General features: G+C 38.7%; 2 protein-coding genes across 5 annotated transcripts in view; one reads left to right on the top strand and one right to left on the bottom strand.

Annotated features, from left to right (window-relative positions):
* The window catches only part of LOC134672525 (mitogen-activated protein kinase kinase kinase 7), a 53,874-nt gene extending 45,460 nt beyond the window's left edge, over positions 1-8,414 (top strand). The window contains exons 8-11 of one of the 3 annotated variants that reach the window (XR_010099348.1): positions 2,855-3,036; positions 4,396-4,506; positions 6,941-7,180; positions 7,333-8,414. Coding sequence is in view for 1 of the 3 variants with exons in the window: in XM_063530467.1 (XP_063386537.1) it covers positions 2,855-3,036; positions 4,396-4,506; positions 6,941-7,033 (386 nt within the window). In the remaining 2 variants the exon portion in view is untranslated. Of the gene's footprint in view, positions 1-2,854; positions 3,037-4,395; positions 4,507-6,940 lie in introns of all 3 variants that reach the window. The other 2 variants (XR_010099347.1, XM_063530467.1) reach the window with 2 other exon arrangements.
* A 240-nt stretch (positions 8,415-8,654) lies between these two features.
* The window catches only part of LOC134672528 (polypeptide N-acetylgalactosaminyltransferase 5), an 83,960-nt gene continuing 79,407 nt past the window's right edge, over positions 8,655-13,207 (bottom strand). For both annotated transcript variants that reach the window (XM_063530470.1, XM_063530471.1), the window contains exon 14: positions 8,655-12,822. The gene's annotated coding sequence lies outside the window, so the exon portion shown is untranslated. The remainder of the gene's footprint in view (positions 12,823-13,207) is intronic.

Genomic DNA, 13,207 nt, shown 5'->3' with positions numbered 1-13,207 from the left:
AAAAAAGAACTTGTTGGTCGCGGGACATTCGCGTTTGATTTTTAATTTAATTTTAAGAATTTAAGAAATAATTTACATAATTATTTCTTAAAATGTTATATAAAATAATCAATAGGCATCAACAATAAGGTACATTTAATAATGGCGTGTTGAAAGTCCAAGTACGTGCAGGACTATAAACTGACAAAGCCAATTCAACAATATGTTCTAGTAGTTGTTCTAAGAGCCTAATCTAGGCATTTTCTTTTGTTTAATCAAATTGGGTATACGTTCGTCATGATCTGGTAATACTTATATGTCTCAATCGCCAACTTTCCGACCCAATCTTTTGCGCACTGCACCTTTCGATGAGCTGAGCGTGCAATCGTTCTATGAATAAGGGCCGATGCCGCAATCACCGAGCCCTGATTAGACCCTGCGAGCGCGCCTACGTCATCGTAAACATGTTGACATTACTAACACACAACCCTTCATCGGCCTCGACATTTGTAATTATTTGCGTCGTATCATAACCGTAATAAATTGTGTCAAAGAATGTTGGCTTGGTATGGCTTGGTGTAGCATTGTTTGACGCGTCGATGCCGTCTAAACTCTCTTCTTGTACATGTGTTTACACCGTGTGTTTGTAGAATTTCACACCTTCAAGGGCAAATTGTTTGCCGAGTGACGATGCGTTGCATAATTGCATGCATTGGCATTTCTCTCGTAGGAAATGCAAGTCCCCGCATATGTTTACGATCCGCTCTACGGTTCCGGGCGATCCCGCGTAGGCAAGCGGAGCACGGGGCTCGGCCGGCGGTGCCGGGTGCAAGCTGCGGCGTGGGCGCGGGTCGACGACCGGCTGCAGAGCGCGCCCTGCCAGCGAAAACGGCAGAAAACCTCACGAAGGGCGGGCAGCACACGGCGTCCGCATTTAGCTCGGCTGACGTCGCTGAGTCACCGCACCGCGAATAGCGGCGGTTTGTTTGTTGCACCGCCCGCCCCGGCTCTCCCGCAGTGTTCCCGCCTCGGGCGTGCAGTGCTCGGCGCACTGTCTCCGCGAGCGCACGCGCCATGACCCCGCTGCCCGCGCCCCCCGCGCGCCTGCGCCGCCGCGAGCGCCTCGACGCGTGTGACGCCTCCGCCGGCATCGTCACCACCATCAGGGACACGGTCAGCTGTAGTTGGATATTTTACAGTGAGTGTCGATCGCCGCCGCGGCCGCCCGCCCCACGCTACGCGGAAACTGCTCTGCGCGCGTCGCGTCCTTATAACTCTATCCTCGGTTAACACTTGCGGCCTCTTTGTAAACCGTCAACAATTCTTGGAATAAGTCATAAATAATAAGAAGAATTTTCAAGATCGAAATTAAAGTTTTCGCAGTGATTTACTCTTGCAATTGTCGTAAATTAAAATTGTGTTTGTTGTTATATAAATTAACCAAAAATCTGAAAAAAAGCAATTGTGTGGTCGCCTTGTTTAGTTCGCTGCTGCCATCTATTTGTGGAGAAAAGAATCATACGCCGAAAGCAGAAATCTAGGTGAAGCGTCTGACATCAGCAACTCGAAGTAAATTTAACTCTTGACGTATTTAACCCTGTGGAAGTGCGACTGATTCCTCTAAACACACGGATTGTTCTCGTATTGCCTGCTTATAGCCGCCAATTGTTATAATTACGTCTCTCTGAATCACCGCAGCACGTGAGGCTAACGGCGAATATTAATACATTTGCGCACTGTTTATATCTATGTACTCGAAAGCATATCACAAACACATAAAATTAGTACATATGTCCTATATTGGTTTTGGAGAGTGAATTTTGGGGTTGTAGTGATCGTGAGCTTTGAAATTCTTGTAAATTTTAGCATAAACTGGAAAATCTTAAAAAATTAATATCGATATCGATACAGTCCGAGATACCTACCTTAGACAGATAAAACTACTATGTAAAAGATACTCTTATTGAATTGAAAATTAAAAATAAATATATCTTACCTCATAGAGTTAATAACGAATTTTCATGTTGAATGGCATAAATTATCAGTAGTTGTAGCCTTATTGCAATCTTTTAATCTTTCTTTTTTTTGCTTATTTTTATTTAATAAAAGAAAAATATTTTGGGACAATCTTACACGAATCGACCCAGCCTGTGTTGTGGGTACTACATGCATATCTGTGATAAAGACACAAATAAATGCCCTTTATCAGGACCCACGACCTCCTGCTTCGTAGGCAGGGTTACTACCGATTGAAGTTTTTTTTAGCATTAGAAAAAGACTACGCGATCTTGACGCGTCTTTTAATTGAAGAACGCTTTTTAAAAATCTGTAACTATTACTTATGAAAGCAAAATAATGTAAATAATCGTATATGATTCATAATTGTTACATATTTGCAGCGACTTTTTATTCAAAAGTGTTTTTCAATAAAAATATACGTCCAGATTGTTTACCTTTTTCAAATGCTAAATACCCGAACTACAGGATAGGAGGAGGATTCACAATTAAAGCGTTTTCATTTCCATAGGCCATCGAAAATTACTTAAAAGTATTTCTAACTGCATTGTCATGCCATCCGTCCACTTGCCAATAAATAAATAATAAATATATAAATAAATATTATAGGACATTCTTACACAGATTGACTAAGTCCCACAGTAAGCTCAAGAAGGCTTGTGTTGTGGGTACTCAGACAACGATATACAAATACAAATGCAATACAAATGCAATTTTGATCTGTCAAAATAAAGATTCAAATTAGAATGGAACGGGAGACCTTTTTATAGGCCTCTGGGCGGCTAGAGGTTAAGTATTTCTAACTACATTGTCATGGCATCCGTCCACGTTTGTAAGTGGTCCCTTTATATTGTTGCAGGCAACAGTAGCGGTTCGCCCTCGGGCCCCGGCGGCGCCGCGCCGCCCGAACCTGACCCGGCGCTCGACTCCATGCACATGATGCTGGACCCGCATCTGCGGCCCATATCCCCGGACCTCAACAACGAGGAGTCCAAGCGCATCTTCGACGAGCACAAGCAGCTCGCGCAGGAGTACCTCAAGGTAACGCTTTTGAACCGATGCTATATACCGTCTCTACAAATGTAGCAGTCTCGAACCTGACCCGGCGCTCGACTCCATGCACATGATGCTGGACCCGCACCTGCGGCCCATATCCCCGGACGTCAACAACGAGGAGTCCAAGCGCATCTTCGACGAGCACAAGCAGCTCGCGCAGGAGTACCTCAAGGTAACGCTTTTGAACCAATACTATATACCGTCTCTACAAATGTAGCAATCTCGAACCTGACCCGGCGCTCGACTCCTTTCTACATGATCCTGAACTCCCAACTTCGGCATATGTCGCAAGATCTCATCAAGGAAGAGTCCAGCGCGTCTTTGTTACGAGATTCACAAAGAAACCTTGACAGAAAAATGCATTTTCTCATGCGCAAGAGGGCTTGGGCTATAGTCCCCACGCTAGCCCAAAGCGGATTGGGGACTTCATATACACCTTTGAATTTCTTCGCAGAGGTAAGGTTTCCTCACGATGTTTTCCTTCACCGAAAAGCTAGTGGTAAATATCAAATGATATTTCGTACATAAGTTCCGAAAAACTCATTGGTACGAGCCAGAATTTAAACCCGCGACCTCCGGATTGAAAGTTGGACCTCATATCCACTCGGCCACCACCGCTCAGCGACAGACAAACAACAACCAAAAAGTGTTACTATACCTGCCGCCATTAATCAGTCAAACCTGAGCCAAGTCACCACTGTAACTGTCTGGCATTAATTAAAATCATTTCATTCCATTGACAACCTGTCTGGCCTAGTGAGTGACCCTGCCTGCGAGGCCGATGGTCCTGGGTTCGAATCCCGGTAAGGGCATTTATTTGTGTGATGAACACATATTTGTTCCTGAGTCATGGGTGTTTTCTATGTATCTATCTATGTCTTCTTCTTCAATTTAAGAGGTATCCTTTTGATGGTGGAGTATTTTCCGTTTCTCCCTCTCATAATTGTCCTCTTGATACGACACGACACCAGCTTTTCTATGTAATCTATCTATGTAAGTAATTAAAATTAAGTATGTATATCGTCGCTTAGCACCCATAATACAGGCTTTGCTTAGTTTAGGGCTAGGTTGATCTGTGTAAAATGTCCCATCTTTTTCTTTTCTATGTACCTACCATACCATAATTTAATTATGTTAAAATCCGATGAAATTGCAAACATAACAATTAAGGTATTAAATCCCTAGATCCTTACTCACGACAGGAGGTACTTGTGGTTTGCATTTTTATGACCTTTTCAGCGTGTGGCGTGACTGGCCTTTTGGCGGTATTCTACATAAAAAAAATAATTAATATGCAATAATGATTTCATATAAAATTCACATGACCACTATTTCATATTTCAGATACAAACGGAGTTGGCGTATCTCAGCCAGCACAAGACTGAGCTGGAGGAACAGATGGACCACAGCGAGCTTCAGCAGAAGAGGGAAGTCATACAGTTACAAAATGAAAAGGTAAGCGTTTAAGAAACATCACTTGTTGAATTCCATTCTATATAAGTAACGTACCGGAAGACGCAGCGTGGGAAGGCCCCACACTAGATGGACCGACGATCTGGTTAAAGTCGCGATAACCTTTGGTTGAGGGTAGCGAATGACCGTTTGCTGTGGAGATCTTTAGGGAAGGCCTTGTCCAGCAGTGGACATCTTTCGGCTGAGATGACGACTTGTTGAATACATACTAAGACTGTTCTTTTTGTATGGCTCGATTCCTTACAGAATATTTCCATTGTAAGTTCATTAACCCTTTGACCGCCGTTGGCATGTATACAAGACAACGATAGAACGATACACTGGCGCCGCTGTCTTGTATACAAGACACAAATTCAACCGCTCGGTAAATGTGAAAAAACATCAATTGTAGTATATTTTTACACTCGTGTTAATGTTTTAGGTCTTTGATTTTTAAAATAATTGCATTTAAAGCAGATAAATAAATCCATTCTTTTATAATAAGGCAATCAAAAAAATTGCTCCAGTTTTCAACGTTTTTCACGTTCCTCGTCGCCGTTGTCTTGTATACAAGACAGCTAGGGATGGGAATGTTAATTCGATATGAGAATATTAGAGATGCAACGGATAGTTGTTTGGCCGGATACTGGATATTCGGCCTGACCATCGGCCGAATATCCGGTATCCGGCCGCCGAATATCGGCCAGCAGAGCTGCACCTACATTTCGGTTTTTCAGGTGCGCATTCTGCAGTTTTGACCTGTTTCTAAGTGAACGTTCGCGCGGACACATTTCTAGGTTCGAAATGAGTGCGCGTGCAAGTCAGTTGAATCTCTAAATTGTTTTAAAATAATAAACAAGTACGATTATGACCGTGACTGTTTCTTAAATCCAATTTGTTTACTCCAAAATCAAGCAATGGTACTATCCGGTATTCGGCCGGATAGTAGGGCACTATCCGGTATCCGGCCGGATATTAAAATACTGGCCGGATAGGGCGGATACCGGATAGTAACCGAATATCCGGTGCATCTCTAGAGAATATTCAAAATAAATATCAAGTGACCAATCTGGTTTTATTTAAGCATTTGAACACCTGTTAAATGCCAATTGGTGATAACTAGTAACTAGAATACGTTAAACGAGAGAGAGACAGGCATAACTATAGCTGGAGTTCAGGGAACTTGTTCAGCTGTCCATAGTAGAGTCAGACAAATAAATCTGTCCTTGTGGTCTATTTGCAGAACAAATGATTCATTTTGAGATGATAGTGTAGTGGGGAGTGATACCCTGCAGTGACCGCTTCGCACAAGAATGGTACCTACAGGCGGACGCTCGGACTAGTCAGTGTCGCCTAACTATGAGAATGTTATGTATTTGAAATTGACGAAAAATTATTATGGTAGGGAGGGTGTAATACGGGAACTGACAAGCTCTTCTAAGGAACATGTCGAATGTGAAACATGCATTCCCGATCATTTCTGATCCCCACCCTTTTCCAATATTATTGTTCTTCACTCATTGACAATTCAACCCACGTGTCATTTTCCCCAATGCCGTTCCGGTACATTTATATTATCAACACACGATGCGCGGCTCTAACCATACGCTTATAAAGTTTACGTACCGACAAGCGCTTACGCCGTTGACCTAGAGACTATTATTACTTAATCCGCGCGGAAACGGTCCTTGTCGGTCTGCACTGCGGGCAGTCCATGCGCGCCGTTGTCATGTATACAAGACTTCTCGTAGAGCCTAGTGCGGTGATATTACGTCATGAATCGATATTGTTTAGTGGTTGTTTTTAATGATAAAGACCTTTATTTTTAACATTGTCGTGTGTAAAAAATATGTTAATTTTTGGCATTCTCGAAATAAATTAAAGTTGGTTAAGAACAAAGCCAAATTGAGAAGATTTTTACCATAAATTGTAAATATCGATATCACATTTTGCAATCCCTAAACTTTTTATTAGTTGTTTACTTAGAATTTACTCTGGCGTGTGAGTGAGCGTCTTTGCGGACTAGGTCCGGCGGCCAAAAGGTTAACAGTTGCAGGTAACTCAATCCTTATGTGAAAAAGATAACGTTATTTGTAATTCGCTGTTTTCTTCTTATTCTGTGACTACGATAGACAAGCAAATCTTATATTCACCTACCCAGACGTACGTTGTAAAAAAACGTGCACATTATTGGCCAAAACGTATAGTGCCTTATTAATAGCAGACGATTGATGCAATTACAGCATATCGTAAATCCAACGTACTATCATTATCATCATCATCATTGGCCTTCGAGTCTATTACAAACTGAATAATCTCTTATAGATCACAATTTACTGATACGGACACAGTAGACTGGTACTAATCACGCTAACGCAAAAAAGTCAAAAAACCTTATAGTAGTAAGTAGCTAAAACTTTTCCCTCTTTAATTCCAGGAATCCTTGATCAAGTTGTTCTGCAGCCTCAACAAGCAGCTGGCGCGAGTGGACAACGACAGCTGGCTGCTGCCCGACGACACGCACGAGTGACGCCGCCGCCGCCGCGCCCAGGGACCAGCCAGCACGCTCGTGCACAAGGACTTTACTTAGCCAGGGACCTTACTACCGACACAGGTTACCGGTAGAGACTATCAAAAGTTGATTTAGCCCTTAAATCCACAGAAAACACGGAAGATCGTGAGTTAAAATGCTCAGTAGCAATGATTCTGGTTAAGAAAAAAGTACCAGCACGCCCGTGCATTTAGACTTTACTTAGCCAGGGACCTTACTACCAACATGTTACCGGTAGCGACTAGTAAAAGTTGATTTAGCCCTTACAATCGACAGAGAACACAGAAGATCTCTTCAATAGTAGCAATGATTCTGGTTAAGAAAAAAAATACCAGCACGCCCGTGCATAAGGACTTTACTTAGCCAGGGACCTTACTACCAACACAGGTTACCGGTAGAGACTACCAAAAATTGATTAGCCCTTACAATCGACAGAAAACACGGAAGATCTCTTCAATAGTAGCAATGATTCTGGTTAAGAAAAAAATACCAGCACGCCCGTGCACTTGGACTTTACTTAGCCAGGGACCTTACTACCAACACAGGTTACCGGTAGAGACTACCAAAAGTTGATTTAGCCCTTAAATCCACAGAAAACACGGAAGATCGTGAGTTCAAACCTCAATAGTAGCAATGATTCTGGTTAAGAAAAAATACACAAAGAGGGTCAAAGATTATGTCCAGTATTTTAGACGTTGCCGAATTAAGGTTTAAGATATATACTTCAGATGTGTCACTTTCCAAAATAGAGGTTACCTTTCGTAAAAAAGATACCTCTAGATATACCGGTTTCTTTGGTCCTAGCTTAGGAGGCATCCGTAGATACATTCTTGTATATTGATCTCAAGAAGCCTTCAAAATGTCTTCCCTTCGTACACTGAACGCACGTTTCGTGCCCGATACCGAGTCATGTATTTGTTTGCAGTGTTTAATGCTTTAACTATAATGTAGATGGTGTTTATACTTAACAAATTCAGTCAAAATGTTTAATTTTCTTGTAGGGTACAGAGCCCGCTAACTTCATTCGTTGTTTTAGTTCCTATGAAATGTTAGCGGCGTCCCACCTAACTAATTACATTGTATTTTATGTACTTATCTTAAACAACAATTTGTATATTCATTGTATGTTTACTTGTGTAAGTTTAGCACGTTTTAGTGCTATATTGTGCAATAAGAGGGCCTTTCTGTTCCATTAGATATGTGAAGAAATTGGCAACACTCCCATACAGGTCACACCAACACAGGTTTTATTATATTTCGTTATATTATGTGTGTTTGGAATTGTTCTGATTGTATAAATGTAAGATAGAATTTAGTATTAAGAATAAAATAACGTTTAATAAATAAATGATGTATAAAATTGTTATTTTATTTGGGTAGGTCCGCTTAGCCCTTTTCCAGGCATAGTGCACCTAGCGACCACATATTCGCCAATAGAATTTCAGCCTTAGTAATCCGATTTAAGGTTCATATTCGATTGGTCCTTCGATGAATCATCAAAGCTGCATAAATTCTAGACAACATACCGACTTATTAGATATATGAACATACACGTCCATCAGAATAAGGTATAGGTATGTAAATGAAACAAAACATAAAATTCAGTCCAAATATTTAATATTCAATACTCACAATATAAGTTTAGTTATCGTCAGTTGGAATGGTATTCGCGGGTTATACACAATTACTACATTTAAAATAAACGGCGAATTTGGCACTTAAAATATCTATTTTATGAAAAACAATGAGATTCCGTTTAGAGACGGCTATTGCATTTTTAACAGACATTTTTCCCGCGTTCTGGGTGTAATTAAATATAATTCTAGCGAGTCCGATAATAAAAGTATATATTTTTTAAATGCATTATATCGTGTAAATTCCAGTCGTTATACCGACGACAAGTAAATGCTTTCTTATTAGTGTCTTCAGGTCTAAACCAAGGCAGCTGGTCCACTGGATACGATGCGAAAGATAAGAAGAAAAGGAAGAAATATAACTTGAGTTCTGTATGGCTAGTTGGCTACCACCAGTCTGATACCGCGTGTGCGCAACTTACTTTCTATGAATCTCACTCGTACTCGCATATTAGAGCGGCCAAAGTGCCTAAAGATATTTGAACACGCACTTGACAATAAAGGCATGTTCAGATATTTGTGAGCTCCTTGGCCGCTCCGATATATCTGATGGCGACTGTAAGTATCTTGAGCATGAAAATATTTGATAGCTAATCGCTATCTCGTCGCCGTGTGGGACAGCTGCCTAATGAATAGCTTCACAATAGGACAATTCCACATTAAACAAATTATTTACAAAAAAAATACAATCTCGTCTATATAATATCTACATAATATTTATGCTTAAAAAAACAACACAGGATATGAATAACAAAATATTGTCGCCTCCGTAATGTTGCGTACACAATAAATAACTATGTTCGGTTAAAAATTTAATTATTTTAACGTAATAAATCTCATTTTTTATCTCATCGAGTGCAAAATGTGTCAATGCGGATAGACTGTCAATAAGTAGTTTAATGTCTAGTTCAAAAATAAACTAAAACAGATATGTTCATCTTCAATCCAAATATTTTACTATGTTCCGTAAAAATCAGTTGAATTTCGAATCTTATCATATAGAATGTATATCTACAACATATTGAAATCTATCAACAATAAGCAAATCATACACGTGGGTTCAATTTAATCTACCACCGATTGGTGCTGAGCAACTCCTAAAAAACGTGAAGAATTTTTCACAAAAATATACATACTCACTCTGTGATGCTACATACTAAAATAAATATTAAATGGACATGAATAAAATGCATAATACAATATTACATATAATTCGGCAAAGAGAGGACAAAATGGCCCTCGATTGGCCGTTACCTAGCTAACTTTAAAAGCGAAATGGAACAAATATATTTATATTAATTACTATTCCTAATATAATACAATCAATAAAAAAGGTAATTTAATTTACTTTCGTTGTTAGGGGCCCGATTTTGATAAATATTATTAAACAGGGTAATATGAGGAATATCTAAGTTTATATTACGCTACAATAGAAATGTCTACTTTATTTAAGAAAATATAACGGCGCCAATCCATCAAGCCCTACATACGATATGCTTTAAAATATTTCTACAAACTTCTATATCCGATAACGTGAATTTGAGACCTAATAAAAACAAGGCAACTTCCAATTAACTTATTTTAGAACGTAATCTCATCAGCTCATCACACGTGATGACACGTGCTTTTCGCGCATTTCTCGCAAGCCAATTTGAATCTTAATCTCATGACTATACAAGTTAATATACGTGCACGGCGATATAGTTCCATCCCTTGCCTACAGTAATCTCAGACGCGAAAGACCTACAAATGATTGAAACACGTCGTGGGACGTGGTATCACAACGCACTCGAGTATAGTGACGGTGTACAAATTACAAAATAACCTTAGAATTCGACATAGATTGCCCATTTTTTATAAAACATGGCAGTAATAGTATAATAACAGTCCTAATAAACAAAACAAGTTATTGTTACATAACAGTTACGCATCCTATAATATTGTATAACAATTCCTTCTCAGATAATTCATTCCTCGTAAAAAAATTAATCACTCTTAGATGAAATAAAAATAGTCTTTACTAAGTGGAATTATGATGGTCAAAAGACAATTCTAATACTTGCTAAAGTTATATATTTTTCTAAAAAGATTACACGTGGCAAATCTGGGCTGTCTGGCGTAAGATATGGCACAAACTGCGTGCCGAGCCGTCCTAACCAATGCGTAAAAAAAATATACAGGTAATTTATACTTAATGGCAATCGTTAGCACCGCTCTGTGAAAATAATTGTTACCTACATAAAAATAATTCTAACAGTGCATATCTGTGACTTGTAAGATATATTCCCACTACTTTTATCATCGGTTCAACAGGAAGTTTTTGGGGTTCCGTACCTTGAAAGGAAAAATCGGAACCCTTATAGGATCACTCGTGCAACTGTCTGTCATTCCCCCCACTTTATCTCCGAAACTACTGAATCTAAAATTTTGAAAAAAATACATAAAATATTTCTTTACCTATTAATGACAGGAAAATATATTAGAAATGTGCAGTCAAACGAGAGTCGGACTAAATTACTTAGTTTTAATAAAATTTAGTAATGTACGGAACCGTTAAAACGCGAGTCCGACTCGCACTTGACCGAATTTTCTTTATAATAAAATTAGTGGGGAATATACCCAACTCACAGCAAAGGAAGGAGGATGGAATTCATAGCTTGTAATAAATTTGGCCAGCATATTTAGCACCAGCATAAAATACAAGCTTTGACGAATAATTAAGCAAAAAGTTTCCAACCAATCCCTACAAACAAATGAACAATATTTAAGCTAAAGTAATTTTTTAATGTTTGTAGGTGATGTTATTTACGTAGGTCGGATTTCGCTTGACTACGCCATTATAATAAAGTGACAAATTGTATCAAACATTGATAACAGTCTATTCTGCACCTTTTGTTGTGATTTTTAACGTTTTATTTATACAATGTCTTAGCCCGTGCTAAACATATTTGCTAGCTCATAATATTTTAATAATATTTCTACACTCTCATATAAGAACACCAGCGTATTAACGTTATACTAATTATAAAACATTGCCGACTAAACAATACAAATATAGTGTATATTCAAGTCCATTAAAATACTAGATTGTGAGCTCGCGATAACTTATTGGTCATGGAAGAGAGTATCCTTCAGATAATTTCAAATTATTTTAATAACTATCAGGGAACGATTGAAAACAATACGTAGTACAACTTATACTGAACCGTGGATATGCTTTCACTATCGGGTTAAACTTTCGCCTGTTTCATGAGGATTCTGATCAAATTTTTTAGTCATTTTATAGAAGAATTCATTTGCTCTATCCTCGTAAGTCCCTGCGCACTTGAAAAAGTACAAATTGAATTCGAGTTATGAACTCTCACAGAAATAAAAGAAAGTTCCAAATTCAAAAGCGCAAAAATTTACTTGGATCTTACGAGGCTATACGCCGGTCGGTAACCTTTTAGCAGCAAGGGCCACATAGTAGTTAACGAAGTTGACGCACTTTGTTAATATTTATGACTTTATCAGACATTGTCGTTTGTCAATACTACATACAAAATTAGCCAGGGAGGCTCGCGGGCCCCATGTTGCTGGCCGCCGCTCTATACGATACGACTGTAGTTAGAACATTTTAGTAACCCATGAACATTACGAAAGGCTAAGTATATTTCTTAGGTTGACAACCAAAACTCGCGAAGTAACATGCCTATTTAGGTATTTGTAAAATAAAGCTCGTAATTCAGCACTTAGTATTAAAGATAGGAGGTTCTCAAGAGTTGCGACAGATTTGTTAGTAAGTATTGGTTGTCAACTAATTTCCTAGTTTATGAACACTCTCTCACATATAAGCGAACTCCCCGAAACGGAAGTTTCGCAAATAAAATTTATAACATCCCTGATTTACAAAGGACATATAAAATTCAAACAATACAAAAATAACTCTACAACACACCAAATAAATACATAAGTTTGAGCAATATTTATAGGGAATACAACTTATTACAGCATACATTATGTATTGTCAACAATTCACAGGACTTCACTAATGTCAATACATCTAATAGATATAAAACTTCAGATATAGGAATAAGGAATAAAATCTGATATCTAACGAGAGGGGAAGACTGTTATGGTCTATCGTTGTTGATTCTGAAACAAACACAATATATTAATTTATAAATCAATGAGTAAGAGTTTTGTCGATAAACAATTATCATCTTGGCTACGGGTCCTGTTTATAGTCTGTATCTTTAGGTATTTAAATAAAAGTCAGCAAAATCTACCCTCAAATGGCTCCTTAAGCCAGTTGAGGGTAGATGAAAACATTACATGATCAAATAACGTAGGTTAAAGTCAGGTCGTTCAGTGACAAATTCGAAAATGTACAATTTGTTTACTTTTATTTAAATATGTACCTAAAGATCTAAAGTATAGGATCATAATATATTGTATTGGGGAGTTAGGGACAACCCAATAAAAACACGAAAAATGCGAAAGCTAGCTTTACTGACCCATTTACAACGTTCTTTTCGTA

Source organism: Cydia fagiglandana, chromosome 17 (genome assembly GCF_963556715.1).
Source record: "Cydia fagiglandana chromosome 17, ilCydFagi1.1, whole genome shotgun sequence".
Classification (NCBI taxonomy): Eukaryota; Metazoa; Arthropoda; class Insecta; order Lepidoptera; family Tortricidae; genus Cydia; species Cydia fagiglandana.
This window is presented reverse-complemented; position numbering and strand designations above follow the sequence as displayed.